This window comes from Epinephelus fuscoguttatus, linkage group LG14 (genome assembly GCF_011397635.1).
Source record: "Epinephelus fuscoguttatus linkage group LG14, E.fuscoguttatus.final_Chr_v1".
Taxonomy (NCBI): domain Eukaryota; kingdom Metazoa; phylum Chordata; class Actinopteri; order Perciformes; family Serranidae; genus Epinephelus; species Epinephelus fuscoguttatus.
The window spans coordinates 16,158,072-16,182,429 of record NC_064765.1 but is presented as its reverse complement, the minus strand read 5'-3'; the positions used below and the strand labels follow the sequence as shown (position 1 = coordinate 16,182,429).

The following is a 24,358-nucleotide window of genomic DNA, read 5'->3' as shown; positions in this document are numbered from 1 at the left end:
AAATGATTTGGTGTCCCTGTTTTGTATCTTTTATTAAAGTATAGCCACAGTAATGTATTTTGTAATTTAAGAATTCTAAATTATTATATTTACATTTTAAACAACCTGTTTAAATGCCTGTTAAGAATTTTAATTTGAAAGAGAATTTTAATTTGAAAGAAGAAAGAAAATGCCAGGGACCGATTTTCCATCAGGCATATTAGAGGGCAGCCTCGTTTATAGAGGGGTCCTTCATAACCCGGAAGTCTAGCTCACATGTTGCTATGTTCATACACCGGTTGCTAAGCACAGTTCTCACGTCGTGTGCCATTACAGTCGAAACTTTCGCTGTTATTAGTCTCTTTAGCAAAAGATAAGAGGATGAAAGTGGTCGCGTTAATAAGGTAACCGCGTTTATTTGATATAATTGTCCCACAATTCTGTCAATGATGTTTTGTGCTAGCATGGCAGTAGCTAAGTCTCACCTGAACTGCTGTCAACAAATGCTAGATAACTTGTATCTGTGAGGTGTAAGGTGTTATATTACGCCTCTGGCTTTGTTTAAAGCCAGGATATACCGTGTCACTATTAAAAATCTGATGTTATCGACAATAAGGGTGTTGAAAACCAGTATAAGAGTAGCACACAGTTGCTAACTCCATGGTAAAGACTGTTTATGAAGAGCATCCTCACCCACAAACTGCATATTAACACTGCTGCGTCACATTCCCAGGTCACTAACCGTGCCCCCCTGATAATGTATAGGTCTGCATCTTAATGATTCAAACACAGCTTCATCTTTGTACCTATTTCTCATGCTCTGTTCCAGTGGGGGCAAAGACAGTTGCTACAACATGATGCAGTGTGTCTCTGCTGGGCACCGGATCGTAGCTCTGGCCAACCTCCGCCCTGCTAACACAGGTGAGGAAGATGCACTGCTGGGGTTTGTGTGATCTACAGGGGGCTAGCTGGGCTATGTGGGCCAGCCAGCTGCACTTCTGCGGACCAAGAACTGTGCACTCTGTTGGTGCTGCAGAACTTGATGTACTGTGAATCCTCCAGGAGGGTGTGCATGCAAGTTTATATGATATGCTTTACAGCTGCAAGGATGAGGTGATTAATTGATTAGTTGATGACATAATGTTATAGGGCAACTATGTTGATAATCGATATTGAATTTTCAAGCAAAAATATTTGATGCCTGCAGTTTAACTTGTAAAGATTTGCAGCTTTTGCCAGTCTTATTATAGTAAAATTAATATTGTAGGTTTTATATCACCCTGGTAAATATGATGCAAATTTTTCACTGTTTTCTGTTGTTTTATAGATCAAACAGCTGATCGATTAAATGAGAAAACAATCTGCAGATGAACTGATAATGAATATAATCATTAGTTACAGCCCCACTATGTTTACGTTTACTTTGGCTGAAAGAAAGATGGATACCAGCTGGGTTGTTGCACAGTAAATATATTTTTTAAAAGTATGTTTTTCAAATTTTAAATTGTATTTTATTGTAGTACACACTGTTCCTGGTTCACGCTGTTGGGAATTCAGTAAATGAATAAAAACAGTGGAATAAATATTTTTGTAGAATACAGTGTTATCATGAGGTTAAATGATACAATGAAAAATGAATTGTGAAACATTTGAATATTGTAATAAACACAAATTTATCAATGAAGTTTTTATGGTGACTGATGTTTGTTTGGAGTTTATTTCTATTAATTTTTATTTTAAAAGGCTTGTTTTTGTTTCATGATGCCATTTTTCAGTGATGCTTTGATGAATATTTTGGACCACATGAATCTTGATGCAACTATGCAGTATTTTGTTTTTAAACTTCTTTGCAAGCCAATAGTTTTAGCTATCCAGAATATTAAAATATTGCAATGTCACATGCACATAATTACTATTTCTCAGACACATGATCACTGACTTATCACCAGAAACTCACCTAAATATTCTCTCTTCCACACCACAGATGAGTTGGACAGCTACATGTACCAGACAGTGGGCCACCAGGCCATAGAGCTGTACGCTGAAGCCATGGATCTGCCCCTGTATAGACGCACCATCCAGGGCTCGAGCCTCGACACCAGCAGAAACTACAAAGTAACAGAGGGGGATGAGGTGGAGGACCTGTATGAGCTGCTGCGCCTCGTCAAGGTAGGCCTCACTGTCCCCGCCATTAGTGAGAAGTAACGGATTTTATATCCTAACACTGCTTTCGCCTGCAGAGTGGATGCTGCCTCGCATGTGGGTTTCAATCCAGGTGCTCTGGCCAAACAAGACACCCACCCTCTCTTATTTTCCATGCACACACACATTTTACAAGTTTATTTATTTTCAGTCAGGATATTGTACTGTGTCGTCTTTATAATTGGACGTACAAATAAGTTCAAACTGCCATATATTGAACTTATAGGGCCAAAGCAGACTTGTAGGAACAGCTGCTCATGGAGAACAGGAGACAACAGGATACACAGGAAGGCAATCCAGGCACTTCTATGCAGTAACAGCTATATAGGGGGCGCTTTACCTTTGTTGTTGTGTTTTTAAAGCCTTGACGAAGACCTGCAGTGGTTCGAACCATGTTCGCTTTTTTAATGATTTAAGCAGTGTGAAGGGCACACACATCCCAAAGCTTTTACAGGTGCTGAATCAAAAAACTAAAGCAAGAACTAAAACTCAAACTAAAGCAAGAACCAGGCAGGAGACGCGCACACTGTATTAAAAGCTGCCAGTAGTTTTCATTGTGCAACGTTCCGATCTAACTGAGATATTTGTCAGGCATTTTGATTTTTTAATGATTTAGCCACTCAAAACAAAGGAATACTTCACACATCTATTTCCAAACAGGTGCATAGAAGAGGGACGAGAAGACATTGCAGCATTGAAATCATTATTTTTGCAAGTTAGACAGCATGCGGGAGTCTTTTCTACAACAATTTAGCCGTTACAATTAAGGCTTTTTAGTATTTCGTTCCTTGTTTTCTACATTTTTTGCAGCGCCTGGATGCCCTCCTGTGTATCCAATTGACTAAATTTATTTGCACACACATAAGAAACAAATCAGCATTGGTATCTCACCATTGGGACACCTCATTCTTGCACCTGCCAAACTTAAGTCCAAGATTCATATTTGATGACTCCTTAGAAAAACATCTGGGTCTCTTTGTCTTGCCAAAAGTTCTAGTTTCATTACTTGCCATTTGTTGGTGGGCTTTTTCCATTTTGTATTGGGAAGATTCAGTGCGATCAGGTTGAATAATCCCTTTCTGTTATGTCAGTTTAAACATATAATACGTGCAAATAAATACATGTACATATTTATCTGTACGTACCTGCATGCATAAAAAAACTGTACAGAAGTTGTAGGAATCTGAGTGGTTGTACAAGACCTCTTTAAGAAATTCATAGCAAAATGGAAAAAAATGACATCAATCAGTAAAGCATCTGGTCATAAAGCTAGAAAAGAAAAAATCCAAATTTTATTGTTATATGTGATAGAAGAGGCTTCACACATTCTTGAAATAGAGAGTGAAATTATTCCAAATGCTATGATAATACACCATCATTATGTGAATTCACCATTGCAATGCTTCACTGAGCCTATACAATAGTCCTCCTTTTGACTCCTTGCCACCACTGACATATGCTTGACTGCTTCTTAGTGAACAAGCTCTCAGAGCACTACTAAACTTCTCATCTCGGCTAAGGTTCATGACATATGTCACACTGTTGAGATGTTTTACAAGTCATTCTCTGTGGATTCAGAGTCACTTTGTAGCCCATCAGCACTGTCTCTGAGAGACCCTGCTTGTCGGGTTTCATCTGGCCTGCTGTACACTAACGGTCCTTAGCACCTATTGTAAAGTGCAACCAAGCCGCTCAGTAGATTAAAAAGCTATGTTAGTGCTTTTAGTCTGTCTTATTTAGTACGTCTTGATTTCACTTTCAAAGTGGAATAAGTTTTCTTTTCATCTTACTCTGGGAAAATAGCGTGCCTGTTGTATCAGTTAATCAAAGTTTCATGTGTGAAGTTGGAGAGAGGTGCCCTTCAACAACCGGCTTCACAGGAAAAATCCCATTCTTTTTTTTATCTCACTTGACAGAAGATCAGATGCAAAAATTAATCACCAAATTAATATTTCATCAAATACCACTTTTGCCAGGACGTTGAGAAAATATTCATTTGATGCCAAATTATGTATGAGACCTCGGTGGTCTGATGTGGTGCGGGGTGGCTGACTGACAGGTTCGAGACAACTGTGTGTGTGTGTGTTTAACACACCGCTGGCACTGCCTGCCTACCTGACCGCCTGCAGCCATGAGGAAGCTACCTGGACGCACACTTCAACAGCTCTCCCTGCTGTCAGCGCAAACAGGGTGTGGGATTGATCCTGTGTAACACTTTTTCCCCCTCTGCAACCCCCCTACACACACAAGCTCTCATTTTAGCTTGCAGCATCAAAATTTAAGAGCTTCTTATGGGATGGTGGATAGGAGTTTGTTGTTGAGACGGGAGTTGGCTTGACGTGGTGTAAATGAGAGAGAGGGGGGGTTTGCTGCTCGGTTCTTCCTGTAGGTCTGTGTGGAGACATGTTCATCCGGAGCTGAGGGCTGCTCCAGGGCCCCTGCATGTCCGCACACCGCCTGGGTGGCAAGGGCCAGTCAGCCCGCCTCGGGGCATTTCGCGCCCTCTGTCTGACTTTCTTTGTCGTCTTCTGTATAAATCGCAGGCATTACACATGCGGCTACATGAGAAAGCCCTTGTTTGTGTGTTTTTCTTGTGAGTACGCACACATTCACACAGTCCAGTCTCTGGTTATCGCGCTCTCGTGAGTATTAACAGTCAAACAGTGGACGTCTCCTTGATACGTGATGCAATATACCGTCGCTGCCTGTGGTCAGGGCTCTAATTGCAAAAGGCTGCTAATTTCCCATTTCCAGGGCTTCTCTGGTCTGACCTCACCAGTCAGACGGGCCATAGATCGGGGCAGTTGGAGTCCCATGGGGCCCTCGCGGGCTAGCAGACCTCCAGTCGTCGCCCCGTTTACCCCTTCTCGCCATCATCAGCAGACCTGCACCATAAACAACAGGCTTCCTCCCTCTCTCATTGAGTGATGTCAGCCATAAGAAGCCAACTTTCTCATCTCAGATTTCAACTGCTCTCTGAAGTTGTTTTTTGGCACTCTTACTAATCGATAGGTTTCAGACTTACTACTACTCTTGTACCACATTGTTAAGGGTGGTAAACTCACACAAGTTATTGCATCTCCTGTAATTAGGAACTCAAAAATCTCTTAAAAAGTTGTGGGTTATGGTCGAATTTAGTTATATTTAACCCATATACCTGATTTACTAAGCAAAACAATATTTTTTTTAGCCATAAAGTTTGTGGTGTTGTTGATAAGCGAAGGAAATGATAGAGGGGGGAGGAAGAGGGAAAAAAACACTTCTTTTGATAATGAGCTGTTAAATCACCCTTACTGGAAAAGAACAGTTTTAGCATGAAAAAAAAAGTGCTCTGTTTGGAAAGTGTGATATTTTGAAAGATTCTTTCTAGCAGTTTGAATTAATTAGAAGTTACAAGATTATATTTGGCAAATGACACTTGAGCATAGATGAAAGAATTTTTTTTCTCAGATCCGGAGTTGATGAGTTTTAAGTGGATATTCTTCCCTCCTCCTCCTCCTCCTCCTCCTCCTGCTTTGCAGTGCCTGCGACGGCCCTGTAGCATGAGCCAACAGTGCCATCTATGGATCGTTCCCAGAAGCTGACTCTCTCCACTCTGGCCTCTCAGAGAATGTTTGGAGCCATTGAAAAGATTCAAAGGAAGAGATCATATTCTTCAGAACCATTGTTGATGGAGGAAAGAAAGCTCAATTATAACGGAAAAAAAAATGAGCCGTCCATCTCCTGGCTGTAGTGATAATGGCAGAATGACAATGCGGCCCTATCCTTGGCCCCTTTGCTCTCATCGCTGGCTGTGTATGGCAGTGTGTCTTTGAAGTGTGTAACCTGATAGACATGCAAGCCGCGGTGTACCCCATCCCATCCTGCTAGGTGCTGATCTTTGAACCCGCTCTTTGAGGGTGAGAAATAACAGTTTTGTCAGCGGCAGGGGGGAATCGTTCACTTCTGCACATCTATGGCTGAAAGGGTGTATTTTTATCAAATAGGTGATGTCCTTGTGTCCTCTGCCAGGCTTCAAAGGGACGATAGAATATGAACATTGCGTAAAAAGATACATTTTGATTCGCAGTTTGTGATGTAAATACTCTGTTTTCATGTTGAAGTATTCTTTGTGTGTCCATACTTCATGTGTGTGGCTGGGCTGCTCTTCTCTGCTGTGATCTGCTCTGATGTGTGATACAGATCAGCACTGTCAGTCACCCCTGGCTGTAACGCCAGTCCCCCCGAAGGCCTGCAAAACCCCTCATATTAGTCATATCACATCCCTCAAGTCCTTTATCCTTCCCTCTGTGCTCTGTGACCTGACACAGTGGCTCTTTATGCCCCGTGACCCTGCTTGTGTGTGTGTGTGCGTGCATGCGCGCGTGTTCAAGGTCAGGTCAAATCGGGCCTCTGTTACATGATAACAGGTCTATCTCTGTTCTCCTTGCACACCTCTTTTACCCCAGTTTGCCTTCTTTCAACACTTTACGGTAGGAAGAAGTGCTCTCGCTGCTCTCATCCTCACGCTCTTTTTCTCTGTGCCAACTGCTACTTGATGCTGAACGCAAGTAGATGTTTTTATGTTTTAGTAGGTGTTAGTAAAAGAGATATTTTGTGTTTTAAAGGTGGATTTCAGCAGATCGAACACTTTAGAATGCAAAAATGTGCCCTTAAAGTAGCACAGCCTATAGGGCACGACTGGCGAGTGAGTTTTGGGAAGATGCAACTTTGGTTTCAGTCGCTCGATGTAGTACCAGATAACATATAAAAAGATAGTGACTCTATTGCAGCAACTCTGCAACCTTTGAGCTGATGAATAAAGACAAAGACATTTAAGCTCATTAGAGTGATGAGGAACAATAGATGATATCTACGCACACGTTCCTTTCTGCCAGCTCTAATTAGCAGCGCTGTGACATCTCTGTCGTACTGAGACCCAGCTTTGAGAGCGATGGAAATGTTACTTTCAAATCTAATTTCTTCTCCTGTAATGCTTCCGACTTTACAGAAACACTGTTTCTTTTTTGTTTTTTGGAGAGCTGATATCACGGGTCAGTTAACACCCAACTTCCAGTTCTCCCCCCTCCCCCCCTTTTTTTTCATCAAACCAGTTTTTTTTCCCTGGATACGTCTGGGAAAAGTCTTGAAGAGGCGCGCTGAGACCTTTGGCCTTTGTAGATGAAACATTCCCTTCCGCTGGTGTGTGTTAAAACACCTTGTTTTTAGTGAGATAATCCTTTTCTTAAACTCGCACACACTCTTCCCCCCCATCCTCCGATTCTCCTGACCTTTATTACACACACACGCACACATTCCCCCCTCATCCTCAGTCTCTACCGCCGCTCCATTATCGACATCAGCAGACAAGAGTGGGGCCCTCTGAGATCGCAGAGGCAGTCTGTCCACAAGTCCAAACATTCTTTTTTCATTCCTCCCTCTCCCTCGCTCCATCTTGCTTTCTTCTACTGGCATCTTTGTCTCCATTGTATTGTCGTCGCACTTTCATCCGGACCCTTCAGAAGCCTGGCACTGCGTTGTTGCGAGTGCCCTGATGGAGGTGTATCCTGCTGCGAGGAAAGGAGGGAGAGGAGAAAGAAAGGAGCTAAGAGAAGGAGGAGGAGGAGGAGGGCAGGCAGGCTGGCTGGCAGGCGGAGGAATCTCCAGTTGAACCAGCAGCTCTGTGGTATTGATTAGGGAGCTGAGGTGTTGTGAGACAAGTCATTGAGGAGGGGTGTGAACTACGAAAGGAAGGGGAGGGGAGGCGGTCAAAATCAAACACGCAGCCCTTCTCTGATTACCGGCATGGTGCAGCATTAGATGTACATCGGGGGCTCAACAGGAAAATGGATTTCTTTAAAAAGCTGCTTAATACATAAATCATGACCTCTGGGGTCACAGCGAGGGTTTAGGAGATCAGATCAATAACAAAGCTAATGCAAGCGTGTTGTAGCCTGTTCGTGGTGCAGAGAGACCTCTAAATGGTGTTATTGGAAGCAGCTTACAAACAGTCTGAAAGCGATGGATAATCACTTTGTAGAAACTTTTCCTTTATTACGTTTTTACTGCAAGTTTAGAGCACCGCAGTCAGGGATACATTTCAGCTAGATTCCTCCAAACAGCTGTCTCTCCGTGTCGCCTTGCCATGTGATAGCCATTGTTATCTTTTCCTTTGGTCTGAGACTGCTTGTATTTATGTTGGTCGACACTGTGGCAGTGGGGTTGAGATTGCAGGCTTGTTTTGCACATGAGGAAGGATAGCATTAGCGCTGAGATAATGGCGCTGTGTATTGTTCGCTGGCCGTGTGGAAGTGGTGGGACAGGATCTATTAGACGCAGGCCCATTTCCCTCCAACTGACGCTAACAGTCCCCACAAACATTAGATAAAGAGCCTAGCCTCAAGCCTTTGTAATTTGTTTGTATTTTTCTGCTTAATGTACTTTGCTCAATCTTGTTTAGCGATGATGGAAGCTGATAGCCTTATCTCGCCTTGCCAAGGGCATGAGCCACTACCACTGCTTGGTTGAACATTGTTCCAATGAAGAATGTGTGTGTGTTTATAGTCCTTTTTTTGGTGGATTTTATTCTGATGCCGGATGAGTTGTGTATGCGTCTATGCGGTTATTTGCATATGAGATATTTGCTGATATGTTTTGTTATGCACTTATGTAAATACACCATCATGAGGAGTGCATTACTGTAAATTCTCTTTTGTTTGATTGTTCATATTAGAAATTAAGGGAAATGCTGTGATCATTTTCTAAGCCTGGCTGACCAAATTTGATTTTCTTTTCCCGTTTTTGTCGTTGTTTGTTTTGTCACTTTTTCCTCAAAATGCCTTTGGATGTCCCTCCTTTCAAAACAACCGCCACTTTTGATCATCAGAGATCTATTGTTACGTCTTCACTGTCACCCTGCATGAAAATACATATATTTTTTCACTCTCTGCTTCCTTCTTGAGGAAATTTCAAGCAAATCTGAAAATACAAAGTTGGATTTAACTTATTGCTCCATTTGGAGTGACGTCACTTTTTTACTTTTCAACCCAGCCACTGAGGAGGTTGGACTTGTAATAAAACCTTTTAAACTCACCAGTACTAACAGCTAGTCAGGTCCAATTCTGCCTGTCTCAGAGCAGACAGCTGAGGAATAGTGCTCCGTCTTTCAACTCCCTGCCATTCATCTACTCCAAAATTAAGAGGGCTTTTATGTTTTGTTTTGTGAACCATTCCCCTCAAGAAATATTTGTGGCAGGCCTCATCACCTCCCGCAGCTAAAGTCATAACCAGCCGTAGAAAAACACTGTCTGGAGTCTGGAGAGTGGGTTAAACCAGCATCACTGCTATATTTTCCCCCAGTCTCTCTCTGGGGAGTGAAGGAGGAGGAAGAGGAGGGGGGGTTCATGATGTCTGTTGGAGCTATGGAGGATAGAGGACAGGAGAGCCAAGATGCCAAAAGCCTGGAACCTGACCTCACCAGAAAGACATTTACATTTTGGTGTGTGCGTGTCTCTCTCCCTGTGTGTTTGTAGGCCAACCCTCGACTGTGTGTATACACACGGATGTCGATACACGTGCGTGCACCCTGCGGACTAGGTGGTTGTTACGGACCATGAAAAGCAACTGACATAGTTTACCTCTCTGTGGCATGAGACTCCTTCTTTTGATTCTGTCCTGCTCGCTTTCTAGAAGCAGCTTCCTGTCTCAGACACTCAAATGCTCTTACCTCAGTCAAGTGGGAATGCCGCTGTGACAGAGCTGGGATTATGAATTTGTTTTATGCCTCACAGAAAATGGCTGCCGACGCCTGTTTATTGGAGCACCTTATCCTTTTAATGGCGAGGCCTTGGTAGAATTTACACGGTTTTTCGTCGTCTTAAAAAATTGACAATTTGTTTAATGTAGAAACAAGCATTAAATTATTGCATTTAATAAGAGCCAGTAATAATAACGAAACTTGTTTGTTTGAATTGCATGTATTCATGGACATGTAGTACATCTATAAACAACCTTATGTCTCCCCGCTGCTTCCCGACATTTAGTTTTCCATGCGTGTAGATATGGAAAGCCTCCTTGTCCTTGGCCTGCTGAAACTAGGGCTTTGTGCTTGCTTTGGCCAAGGCCCTCTCCCTCCCTGCCTGACGACTGGCTGTGCCTGTGTTTACGTAACCATATATATCTGAGAGGAAACTCGTGAAACGTTAATCTCCCTACTTTTTAACCCTGATGAATTTCTACATTTTCCAGCTGTGCGGCATGGCATATTTATGCTCAGGCTCTATCGCTGAAAACAGCTCTGTCATTGTAAATGAATCACTATCCAAGACTAAAGAGTGTGTGTGTGTGTGTGTGTGTGTGTGTGTGTGTGTGTGTGTGTGTGTATGTGTATGTGTGTGTGTGTGTGTATGTGTAAACTTCAGGCTAGGAAACTGTACAAATACAAACTCAGCCTTGAAAAGCTGCAGTGGTACCTTCGTGGATTCAATTTACTGCTTCTTTTTCATTCCTCTCCGGACCCAAATCAGTGCACGCCGGCCTGTCACTTGACACATGTCTGTTGGCTGATAAGCGTCCCTCACTCATCGCGCTGATGAGACAATGTCTCATGTCATATCCTCTGCTGGCTGGTCACACCTGCATCAGCTGGAGGGCAATACTTTCCCCTGCTCTGCTTCCTCTCCCCCTTGTCTTGTATCTCTGACCTGCATCGTCTCAGAAACCGGTCGGGGTATTTCGGTTTATGAGCAGCTAGCTCTGTGTGCAGTTTGTTTTTCTTATCCCACCGCTCTGTATGGTTGAGGACTGACACGTGGTGAGTCATCTCGCCAGCCCATCCACAAGCACAAAGGAAGAGCCCGTCTTTCAACAGCTGCTTCAAACAGACAGCCCCACCAATTTACAAAAGGGAATGTCTCTGAAAGCCTTTTTGAACAAGGTCTTGGCCGATGTTTGTTTTACAAAGACATTCGCTAAGGTTGCATGTCCATTTGTTGCTTTATTTTGACGGATCAGACATTGTGTGTTGTGTTATAGCCTCAGTGTATATAAGCAGCGTATAATCTTGTAAGCAATGGGTATAACTTTTAACATTGTAATTGCTCCAAACAGCATTCTGTGCCCTGTGCACACCTCTTCCACACACGATCGCTCCTTCACCAACTCGGGGAGTCACCTTGAAGTGTAACTGTCTGTACAGAATGGTAATGAGGAAGCTGATTTAAAACAAATAACCAGTGTCTCCTCCTACTAAGCTCACACTAAGCTTCCTGTCAGTTTGGCATGTCTGAGTTGTCAGGACAGCCCAACACGCCCCGGGACTATGTCCGCATTACATTAAACAGAATCGCTTGACCCGAGCTGGCCCTATCCCCCTGTACCACATCTACTTGAGCTGCTACAACAAGATCCAACCCCTTTTTTCCATGTTCCCACCATGTAGGGGGGAACAGGGGAGAACAATCCCATTACATTACAACAGGCCCAGAGCTGATCTAATGGAGAGAACATTAAAACCATGTCGCGTCCAGTCACTTACTTGATGGATCCTGGAAGAGAGGGATGGAGAGGAGAGGGAGCGTTGGAGAGAAGGGGGGAAGGGATAGAGGGTTAGATGTGGTGTCGATATGACAGTGCGGATGCGGCAATGGAAAGCTTGCGATGGTACCCCGGTGCCCTTGAGCAAGCTGTCATTCAAACCACTTTAATTAATTTCTCCACTTTGTCTTCTTCCCCGCCTCCCCTGTCACACACGAGCGTATTACACGCAGGAGGCAGTAATATAATAGAAAGTATGTGTCAACAACTTTGGACTCGATAAAAAGAGTATTTTGTAATGGAAATATGTGGCCTTGTGTCTGTAATCGCCAAGATGTGCCAACGCTGGCTTCCTCGTTGTCAGAACAGGCTGAAGCAGGCATTTTGGAAACCCACCATTTTGCAAAATGGAGCTTTGTATTGTTAGGGTGTATAATTAAGACCTCATTGTGACAGCCATTGAGAGAGAGCTAATGAGGGTTCTGATGTATTCCATATGAATATGAATATTGAATTTTTAATATTTTATGGCTTTCTAATTGCCTTGGTTGCTGTTAATGGTTTTGACTGTTGAATATTACCCAGACTGAATGTGTGGCATGCGTAAGTACCTTTAAGCTGGGAGCTGATGAAATAGCCGCATTCCCAAGCCGAAATTCTTTGCTTTATGATTGCCGCGTATGTATCTTTGGGGCAGATACATATCTTGACTGAAGGCATGTCTGTGACTGTGAATACATTTGAACCACTCTTTTACTCCCTTACCAAGATGAATGTATATATAATTACAAAGTATATCACGCACACTACCTTGATATAGAGTTTAATGGCCGTATCGTTTCTTTGTGGAGCATGTCTGCTGGCCTTAATCTTCCCCACAGCTGACATCTTAATAACTCAGTCCTCTCCATCCATTTCCACGGGAGACATCCGGATGTGGGGGAAGGATTAGTTTAATGAATTTGACAATTAGTAACAGAAGTTAATGACTGCATGGGGCTAAGTACCCTGATGGACATGGCTGGGGGGACTGAGGGCTTCCATTGCTCTGGGCCATAGATCCTCATTAATAGCTTTTCTGCCTGCTGGAGAGGACAGGGGAAGCCAGGCCAGGCCTTTGTTTAGTCTGCCTCTGACGGGGCTGCTACGGGGTTGCACTGTTGCACAACGCCAAGCCAGAATTAGTCCCGCTCTGGGCATGAGTTAATGCGGGGCCTCGGGTCCTGGATCAGGTGAAGCTTCCTTTAATGAGCTGGGGTCATTAAATGTTGAAAAAAGAAAAGTGACATGGAATCGGGGCAGGCGTGGAGCTGTTTCTTCGGATCTTGTGCCAACAGTCATGAAGAAAGAAAAGTGGCTCGTGGGTCACAAGAGTCCTGATGACCTCTGCCTTGATTTATCGTTCTGTTAGCTTCTTACCCGGATCCCACCTCTAATGTAGTCAAAACATCGTTTAGCCAGATAGCTCTCATAAAGATTTTATTATTATTTATTATTATACTGTGCTTCATGAGCTACCTTGTCGCTTTGTCAGGTATTCCCACTATAAACCATTTTGATAAATTTTTCAGCTACCATAAAATCAAAGTTTGTGTTTTTTATGGCATCATGAATACACATGAAACAATTCCCATAATATCCATCAATTCAGATTTATACATACATATACCACTTCTTCACAATAATTCATCCCACCTTTCCCACAGAGGATGAGAAAATATGTCTAGAATTTGCAGAATGGCGTCCAGAGCAGCATTAGCTGCCCCCTCATTCCTGCCTGTCTCCTGGTGATAGCTGTAATAGCGACAAAAACATAACCGCATCCAAAAATAATCATTTTCCAAAGCGGTTTGCCAAAAGGTCTACGAGCTGGAGACTCCATTGAAAACAAGGGGATGTGTGAGAAATTGGTCTTGTGTTAGTGGCGAGTATGCCTGGGTATTATAAGGCTGCATGATGTAATGTAATGAGAGCCAGTGTAAAGAGAAGCCATTTAATTGATTGAGGCTGAGTTGAACCTCAGAGGCCTGAGCCGGGGTGGACAATATGGACCTAAAATAATGTCACAGCATTTCAGGGTATTTTTGCGATATTACACATATTGAAAAGTATTTTATTTTTAAGAACATACACTTGCAACAAAATAAGTGTCACAGTTTTTGTTATGTCAGTTTAAATGAACCAGACTGCCTTTAAATAATCACTACTGTACATGAATTATCTTTCAGTTGTTTAGTTTGTAACCAACAGTAACGTTCTGTCATACAAAGTACAACTTGCCAAAGTTTAGGCAATGGTTTGTCTGCTTAGTTTGAACTCACTATAGTTGCTGCAAACCAGTTGCCAGAAAGATGTTGGCATTGTACATTTCTGGAAACCACGGATACATGATATTTGCATGTTATTATGTAGCAGATAAGCTGAAGCTTTATGTTTCAACAATGCTGTGGTCAACAGTGATGTTTCGGCACAAAAACCACTTGGTTATAGTTAGGAAAAGATCGTCCTTAGGTTTAAAATACCTGGTTTTGTGGGCACAGTCCACGCCGGAAATGCAGCAACGTCTTGGTAAAAAACAACTGCTTTTTGTGGCACAATCCCTGCTTGAAACACTGTGATGTCTCACTTCTAAATTCCCATGTTTGGTGATAGGGGTTTAACAATCCATGGATCTGGATTGACATAGATTTAATGAACAACAATCCAGTGTCATAGCTGCAAAGTGAAAATATCGGTACACGTCATTATCTTTAGGTTACACCTTTATTTTGAAAGTCTGTGTCACCGTCATACAGCGACGGATATGACGAAAATAACATTACTTACTCTGGAATTAATCAACAGCGTGGAAATAGTTTCGATTTTGGAGAAAATACAGGTCAACACACATGCCATATGTAAACAATGACATAACACTACCTGCCTGGATGGGCATCTCACTCCGCCAGCATCTTGCAGCAACATTAGCTGCTCTGTTTAAACAATGTCAGGCTGAAAAAACGTGCATGCAGGCTGAAATTCAACTGTGCTGTTCTGTCGGGAGATGCAGTAAGGTCAGTTTAAAGTAAACTTAACTGCACCTCAGTGGTTACACTTATGTGTTGTCTTTATCTTTTATGCCAAAAGCAAAAAAAGAAAGGGGGGACAGCTTCTTCTGTAACTGATTGTGTTAAAAGGGCATTAAATATCGTCTCATACCGATCGAAGGCCCCTGAATTGCATCAACTCAAAATTGTATCGTGGCAGACTTTTTAATATCGGCAAATGTTGTATTGTTGTCCAGAGAATCGGTATGATATCATATCGTGATGAAACTGGTGATTTACACCCAGATTTGGTGACTAAAAAGCTGCTGGAAGATGCAGCCACGACCTGCTCAAAACAAATGGTTTTGTTGTTTGTTTGTCTTGAACAGTTGTCTGCTGTGGTCTGCTTGGCAGGCGTCTCGCCTAGGAGTCGTGCCATCCACCATCCACTATCCACCATCCCCTACCCCAACACGTGACAAAGTCAGCTCATATAACTTTGGAAACACTGACATGATGCATATAAAACATGCAAATATAATGTATTTGTGGTCTGCAGAAACATACATTGCCAATATTGTCCTCTGGTGATTGGGCTGACTGTCGAACTCTCCTTGTGGGATTTTTCGCTCTCTTCATACTAAGTGGGTGCTTCTGCTTGAGGTGGTGAAATGAGTTTGTTGTATTGTCCCCTTCGTCGTTAAAGTCTTCTTGCACTTTGGAGGTAACTGTGGAGTCGGTAGCTGTGTGTAAAGGCATCATTATGTCAACAAGCTGACATATTGCTATTATCAAAATACATTTTTTTTTTTATCATAGTAAGAATTATACCAGTATTTTCTTGAACAATATTATATGGCACACCACTACTAAGAACCTACAACAGTCTGCCTCCAGAGAGAAGAGGAGACGGAGAGACAGAAACACAAGACGAGGATGTTGTTTGCTGTTACTCTGATGCTCTGTTATTCTGTCAGGCCAAGTCTGGTCCTGCCAAGTTTAAAGCCGAGGGACCAAATTGGTGTTGATGTAGCACTCTCCTTCAACACTCTCATTCCTATCGCTTTTCCTCTTTCTCTCTGTCTCTCCTTATCCCGCTCTTTACCTCCTAATATGCCTCTTTAGGAAGTGACAGTTGTATTTAGGGAAAAGGTTATCATTGTATTAGAATAGAGTGCTGGCCCTGAGGCTTACCTAGAATTACATGACACTGCCTGCAGCCCCCTTCGCTCTGTGCTGGGCCTGAAATGTTATCAGTCTGACTTAATTACTGTCACTGGGCAGTGGAATTGACTGTAATGTATATTCCAGTGTTGGACACGTTGGGGAGAAACTGGAGTAGTGAATCCCAAGTTCTTAAGATCTCCTGGTGTTTAATGATAGGTCAAAGAGTTAAATCCTGGCTGTGTATTTGTCTGTATGTGTTTAACTTCGGCTTTATACCTCACATCCTCCACCGCACCGTAAACACCACACACACACATGCACGTAGCCACACACACGCAGAGCACATCCTTTATCTGATTAGCTGGCACGCCTTCGTGGAGCTGTGTGTGTGTGTGTGTGTGAGGCACAGTGCGTTGCAGCGCAGCGTCAGGCCCCAGGCAGGGCATGGATTTCATTTAGGAAAGTATCAAAGGTTTACACGCTGTTCGCTTTAATCAGCATGTTTATCAGGCAGAGAAAAATTGCAGGAAGGGACCACAGGGAGAAGGAGGGGTGGGGGGGTTATCTTAAGGACCAGTAGCCAGGGAAATTGATAATGGCTACAAGGTAATTTACTGGAGACTTGTGCATCCCTCCACTGCCTCTACCCTTGCCTCTCATTCTAATTACAGCCCATGTAATGTTCTAATGAATCTGCAGGTGTGTGTCTGTAGGGGAGGGGCATGAAGGTAGGGAAGGGGGTTGTGTGCATGCATGTCTATACACTGCTTGCTTGCACCTCCGTGTGTTTGTTTGTGCGTGTCACTCCAGATCAAGCCTGTTTTTCGCGAGAGAAGATTGAACGCATCTCAAGGCTGTGTCAGTGTCTCTCGAGTGCGTCGTTGTCTCACTGTTTCTGAAATATGAATATGATATGAAAAGCAATTAGATTAGCCCTCAGCAATATTAAAGATACATGCCACTCACAGACACAATGCTCCACTGATACTTCAAGCTGTCACCGCGGTTCCGTCTTCCAGCTGGGCTTGCGTTAGAGGATGGAGGCTGTGGCCAGACACACTCATCTCCCGCTCGCACTAGACTGCTGATAAGGTCCAGGAACTGCCTTTAGTAGTGCCGCTGCCTCCAGTCACACACCCACATGTACGCATAAACACACACATTCGCTGGAAGAGCTATGTCCGCAACCCTTCAGGGGATATGGGCTGGACCATAAAGGCCTTGATACAACCAGAGTGTAAACATCCCCATAGAACTGTGGTCCGATGAAAGGAAAGAGCCGTTGCTGTCTTTGTCTGGTTCAGTCTGTGTGTGTATATGTTTACATGTGTTTGTGTGGTTTTGTTCAGATAACACTTTGGGATACCATTGTCGGTTGGGCAAGGAGTATTTAACCCCTGTGGGATGGTGACATCATATTGCTGTTACAATGCATGTTGCTCATACTGTTCAATGGAAAAGGCAAGAAATCTTTGTGGTTAAGTTTCCTCCATCTTTTCCTCCCCACAGGAAAAGGAGGGTGTCGAGGCGGTGTCTGTGGGGGCCATTCTCTCCGATTACCAGAGAGTCCGTGTGGAAAATGTGTAAGTCAAACACACACACACTCATGATCCAGAGCACACTTTCTAACTAAAGTGCACACACACCCACTGCGTTTAGGCCTCTGAACTTGAATGACGCACACTCTGTGGTCCACTGAAGGAAAAGAGCACATCCTCTGTAGTCAGTGTGTGTTCCAAACTTGGACGGAGTTTTGTTTAAACACACGCGCACACACATGTACACACCAGTTTTGTTTGTGCCGTTTTATTTAGACTAGCTTTGATTTTTATGGTGCGGCTCTAATTTTATGGCGCAGGAATGAAACTGATAATTGTCATGCGATTTTTGGTAATGTAAAAAACGCACTTTCCCATTATGGGTGAAACATAACAGTGTTATTCGCAGAAAGCTGAGGTGGTTTCCTCGTGACACAGACGGACATGTGTCTTTCTTTTTCTTGTTTTATTCTTCCTCTCTTTGTTTTTCTTTGCCCTCTGTTGTCTCTCTTTGTTCTTTCTTGTTCTAAACTTGCACAGACTGGACGCACTGCAACACAAAAGCTCTCTTCTTATTAACAAACCCTGCTTTCAGTCAACTATTGTTTCCTCTTGTACACATTAGATGAAACGCGTAAACATCTCACGCATTTCTTGAGCAGGATACATTTGTGTGCAGACTTTTCGGGTCCAGTTACCTGCTGTGGACGTGAGCGCTTCACACGAGTTTATGTGACAGACAAGCCGCAGCTTAAGGTGGAGTTTTTGTTTTGTCTTTGAATAAAGACACTGGCAGTGGCGGCAGGTGGGAGCATGTCCTGTGGGCCTATCTGGGTGGCAGCCTTCCCGCAAATGGAGAAGGTGCCCGGCCCCAGTCGGCTTTGAAGTTGTTCTGAAGCTGGCAAATACTCAATATTAACTGCTTTGCATATCCTTCTCCGTCTACAACCTACTTCTCTGCTTCTTCCCTTTCACCTGTTTCCCAGATGTTTGCGGCTAGGTTTGCAGCCTCTGGCCTACCTGTGGCGCCGAGACCAAGAGTCCCTGCTCCCCGAGATGATATCATCTGACCTCCATGCTATCCTCATCAAAGTCGCCGCCTTTGGTGGGTTTGAGTCTCAACCTTTTGTGTCTCAGGCAGCTGTATTTTTACTCTCTTATTACTTTCTCCGATGGTGCCATGTTGGTTAAGTGGTGTTTGGCACGGGGGTAGAAGGGACCGAATTTGGATAAGTGAGGGATAGGAGGAGGAGGAGGAGAAAGGTAGGTGTAACCAGAAAGAAAAAAAGAGAGACAAGCAGAGTAATGCCCTAATCATTAATCTGTGGCTTAGCAGCGGTGTTGAGACTTGTGCCAGCGGCGAAGGTATTGAAGCAGAGAACAATATGAAAAGATAAGAAGCACAGAGAGAGGAGGTGTGAGGGAAGTGTGCAGTGGTATTGGGTGGGTGTAGGGAGGGTGGGGGGAGGGTTGGCAGTTGAGAAATAATCACAGGTGATTGCCCCTCACATTAATGCAAGCTGTCAATAAGCGACGCATGTCCCCATTGTGTGGGAGAAACACTGAATTCTCTGCTTATGCATAGCTCGGAATACATGGTCCGTGAAGCGAAGATTAAAATCTCTCATTTACGTTTTTTTTCAACCGCTTCAGCACCGGGGAAGAGGTTAATGTGGTATCACCTGCTCTCTACCTGCCTGTTTTGGAGCCTGAGGACAGAAAGATCAGATTACTGAATAACAGGAGAGAGCAAGAAAAAAAAGTTTTCTTTTTCTTTTCTCAGGTACATGACGTTAAGATCCCTACCTGTATCTACTTGACAGTGCAGCTGGATCCCTTTTTGACAGTGCCAGTGATAAATGATAATTACGGCTACAAATGGTTCTTTTTGCTCTCAAACTACTCACGGCGATAGATCATCATGTAGACACTGTTTACGTGCTGTTAAGTGCTTGTTGTCACCTTTGGTAGCAATCAGTCGAAAAGGGGTCCATGGCTGACTGGATGACCTGGAGCTGAGCAGCGGATTTAAGATATTCTGAGCGTCTTTCAACGGCGCTCAAATAACCTCTCATGGAATGCACTTGTCAAGCCATTTATCTTTGGTACTTTATTTGCTGGACCCATTTCTCATTTTTAATGGTCTCGTGATAAAGGACTTTTTGGTAATAAATAATACGACTTGTCAGATGCCCGTCAGAGAAGAGATGATGTCAGAATCCATGTTTTTGAGATTCTGCGGCGTTATAATTGCTGTTTGCCAGTCAAAAAATATTTTTGTTTGCATTACACTTACACCAAATAATTTCCATGTCTGCATTTCATATTAATTGATAGTCATAAAGCTAAATTACCCTTCTGGAATAACACACATGGAGACAATAACCACACCTTAAAGACCTCAGTCACCTCATAACCCAACTCACCTCCGCCAAGCTCTCTACTCTAAACACATCTTCGTTCTAAAAGCAAATTCTCAACATTTTTTGGAAGATTATAATTAGAAAGGAAAATCACCCCCGGGTGCCTTCGAAGTGTGTATCTTGGCCTCCGACTGTAGGTGTTTGTGCGAGTATGTGTGCATGTGTGTTTTGGCTACAGGTAAAAAGGAAAGCTCTTATCAGCCCTGACTCCTCACCTGTCCCGAGGCAGTGGTAATTAGAAAGGAGGGAATTGAATAGGGGTGCAAGCGCCCACGGCATTTTAGGCAGCACTCACATAATTGCAGCTTTGGTGGGAGCAGGTCTGAGCAGTGAGGTGTGCTGTTTAGGGGAGATTGGGTGACAGAAGGGCGTACCTGGTGGCCTTTGGTGTTTTTGTGTGTGTATGTGTGTGTGTGAGTGAGAGAAAGAGATTTTGAGGGATTTACTCGTGCAGACCGCATGAGGAGGATGAAAAAAGCAAACAACTCTTACAGGGCAAAGGTTAAGTCTGTGTCTGAACTGACAGCCAAACCGGCTTATGATATTCTGTGGTCGTATGAAATGGGTTTTGGTGGGCTCTGAATAGCGAGGAGTCATTCAAGATTAATATTCCTTCATTAGGCACTGAGAAAGACAGGTGGAAATTAGCTATGAATGGATAAAGAAGAGAAAAAAATACTTTCTTTCTTAAGGCAGGATATATTCCTTGATGACAAATCCCTGCAGTGAAAAGACAGCTGTCCAAATGCAGGATGATCCTCTAAGTGAATTCTCTAGAAGTGTTCATTTGCGTGCTGATGGCAGCCTAAAACCACAAAAGAGAGAAAGAGGATTTGAGTCTTTGAAGATGCCAAATTGCATGTAGTGAAGTAAGTTCAACTATCTGAGTCTAAGCCTGTGAATGTCAAAAAAATGCTTCTAATTAGCAAAAAAAAGCATTTCTCTCAAAGGGAAATGCATATTTTTTTGTTGGGGAACCGCTCTTTATAATGCAGTATCTCTTGAGCTAACTGTGCTAATTGGCAATTCCAAAAGCTAGTATTAAATATTCATGTAATTAGTTAATTGATTGATTAGCGCAGGTGTATATGAGGGCACAGGTTCAGCAGTTAATTGGTCCTCAGCTCCAGAGATAATTGGCATGTGTGAAATCAAGGTCTATCCGCCGGAAAACCTTTTATCACTGCATGATCTTTTACCCTTCACACGAGCAAAGCCTTTGTGCCATGAAGAACGGGATTTATGTCACAAATTTGCTTTTACTGATCACCTCACCCACTTAAGCACGTTGAATATAATTTAATATATATATATATATATATATATATTTAAAGGACAATAAATGTTTAAAGACATCAAAGAAAATTTACCGAAGAGTCATCAATGGAAGGCATTGAGTAGGCAATTTAAATAATGTACGTTCTGTTATCTGGAGAATGAAAATGGAACTTGTTTTTTTACTTACCTACCGTATATAAAGCATTGTTTGAGCTGTAGATCGTAGGCATACAGATATGACAAATGGGTTTAAAGAAATAATACCACGCAGAAGATATTTGTAGAAGATTTGAGCATGATCAGACACATATTAGCAGCTCCTACAAAAAGACAAGATGCAATTTGTTCCTGGGATTTTTTCCTGTGCTGTCCTCTAACCCAGGCCAAATTAACTTTCCTCATTTGAGTCAATCAGTTCATCTCATCTGTTCTCATCTGAGGCACTACTTAACCATTACAGGAGATTTTGAGGCAGTTACAGTGAATGATAGACCCATGGTTTCTGATTTTAGGGTATTTGTTTAGCTGGAGTCACATGTTTAGCTACTTGCTTACAGTTAGGTTAAATAGCTTTGTTGACTCAGTTCAAAATCTGAATAAAATTCTTGAGACCACTGCAACTCATGTTTGTTTCATAAAATTGGCAAGAATAGTGACAAATCCAATTTTGTTTCAATCAGACTGTCAAGTTGACGTTGTCAAATCACTAGTTTTGTCTCCTTAACAGCCCAAATATATTCTGCTTGCTGTCATTCAAGATAATCAAAGTTTTGAGGATTGATTACTGAGAAATATTATACCTGAGACTGTTCGGCATTTTGCCAAAAAATACTTAAACGATATATGACTAATCAAAACAGTAAATAAAACCTTTTGTTTGCCTTTTCTTTTTTCATTATTTGGGTCATTTTTTGCCCTTATTAGAGGTAGAGTGATGACAGGAAAGGAACTGATACAGTGATGGGGAGAGAATGACATGCAATTATATGATCAGGGCCTAAACCCCCCCCCCCACCTATTACGTCTAAATTTGCCTATCAACATTATTTTAAGGTCTAAATGAGCATTCGTTAATATGTTTTACCAAAGGGTGGCTACTCTGCAGTGTGCAATTTATGATAGTTTTCATACTATAACTTTGCAGCGTTACCGGTGAAAGCAAACCAACCTGTCTACGCACTTTCACATTCTCTGTTTTCCTGTGAGACATCGTCACTTTTAGTCTTGGAATCCACAGCTAGCCTCGCTACATAGACTCAAGACTAGTCACTGCTATTGAGGCTTAACAAAATTTAGAGGAAAAGGCACCAGGCTGTAGAAATATAACTTACTTACTTACACTTCTTTTCAGTGGAAAATGTAAGAGTCACTTTTGACCTATGACAATGGTAAATGAAAATTAAAATGTAAAAAAACCTTTTATTAGTTTTCGTCAATTTTTTTGTCAAGGCCACAGTGAGCCACTGGAGAGGGGCCAAAGGGCCGCATGTGGCTCTGGAGCCACAGGTTGCCTATTCCTGCTCTTACCCCTCTTCTTTTAATGAAAATTAACAACATCCAGATAACTCAAAGTTTGCTAACCCACAATAAGATAACAAACACAAAATTATCACTCATAAAGTTAATACCTGGACAATCGTTAAACTTGCTTGTCCTGTTGGCCAGTGACCATGACCTTATCTTGCCAGCTCAACCAGACTGATGTTGTGGCTCACAGTTGTCCTTTAGCCCCTCTTCAGTGGTGCACTGTGGCTTTGAGAAACAGTTTATGTAAATTGATGAATTATTATTTGTTTTTTTACATTTTAATTTTTCATTTACCATCTTTATAGGCCTAAATTGAATCTTAACATTCTCCAGTTGTAAAAATGTGTAGCCTATATACTGTATACAAAAAAAACTTAAATATTTCATCAAATAAAATGTGCGTCATAGCTTTATGGCCTTTTTATCGCCTTTTCCTTTAAAATTCGCTGAACCTCAGTAGATATGACAAGTCTTTAGTCAGCCTAGCTAGGCTAGCTATTGATCCCAAATCCAAAAAAGTAAAGTGTTGGAGGAAAATGGAGAATCTAGTAGTACGTGGCCAGATTTTGTTTGTGTTCACTGCTAATGCTGCAATGTCAAAGTTACAAAAAGATCATAAAATGCCCTGCAGAGTAGCCATCTTGTAGTAAGACATATTAACGAATGCTCATTTAGACCTCAAGTAATGTTGATAGGCTAATTTAGACTTAATATGCTGTGTTACATTCATTAGGTTCAAATATGTATGTAGCTCCAGAAAATATTGTGGGGCCCAAAATCGCTCCTTTAAACGTAAAAGTTGCTGACCTCTGGTATAGGTGGGGTCAAGGTTCAGCTGAAGCAGCTTTAAACAGTTTAAGTATTACAGGAAGTAGTTGGCTGTGTTTTTTAAACCCCCTCACACACATTGGATCTATTTATTGTATTGGATTTATTAATTTGCACAGGTTAATTTAGTCTGGGTTGAGTTCTGTATGCTTGTAAAGTACTCCCAGTTTCTCCCTTTTGATTTGTTGGACTGAAAAGATTTCATCTTGATGTGATTGCTACACAATTCATGCTGCCTATTATTCTGCTCACAGACGCTGAATTTCAGATAAGAGCCTGACAAATTTCACATATAACCTTAATCTTATCATCCTTTGTACGGTGCCGCCTCCCTCCCCTTCTTTCTTCCTTTCCTTTTTGTGTTTTTCTCTCTCTCTTACGAAGATTAGGTGATAGTGAACAGCTATTGTTTTGGCGGGGATCTTTGAGAGCGTTGTTTAAAGGCTGATGCAGCTCACCTACTAGGGAGGAGATGCTTATTTCATCCATTTAAAGGCTAAAATGTTACACATCATGAATCCAATTTTCTCTGCCTTTTCTCTCTGAAGGCAGGGATTAAAGCCGAGCTGTCAGCTGGCACGCCAGATCTTAAGACAACCCGCGGATGTCTGCGATACTGCGCTCAGCTCAGCTCAGACAGTATCTAGAATCTCCCGGCTTTTAATTTAGCATTAGGCTCAGTAAGCAAAATCACAAGCAGTTTCAATTAAATAGGCAACTCACTGCTGTAGGTTTACATGAATCAATGTGTTCAAAGTGGGAAGAGGCCAATCATGATCGTTAAAAAGAATTAGTGCAAAAGTGTGCTTTGGAAATAATTGCCATTGACTTCTGTAAGGGTGGACGTGAGAGCAGCATTTTCACTTGAGTTCAGAAA

The 24,358-nt window shown here is 42.4% G+C and overlaps 1 protein-coding gene across 2 annotated transcripts in view; it reads left to right on the top strand.

The window, feature by feature from the left end:
• The first annotated feature begins 243 nt into the window (after window positions 1-243).
• Window positions 244-24,358, top strand: part of dph6 (diphthamine biosynthesis 6) — a 76,383-nt gene continuing 52,268 nt past the window's right edge. Inside the window, exons 1-5 of one of the 2 annotated variants that reach the window (XM_049596981.1) lie at window positions 244-383; window positions 809-900; window positions 1,964-2,148; window positions 17,397-17,470; window positions 18,412-18,530. In XM_049596981.1, the coding sequence (XP_049452938.1) occupies window positions 361-383; window positions 809-900; window positions 1,964-2,148; window positions 17,397-17,470; window positions 18,412-18,530 (493 nt within the window). In that variant the 5' untranslated portion in view covers window positions 244-360. The remainder of the gene's footprint in view (window positions 384-808; window positions 901-1,963; window positions 2,149-17,396; window positions 17,471-18,411; window positions 18,531-24,358) is intronic. The other variant, XM_049596983.1, reaches the window with a different exon arrangement.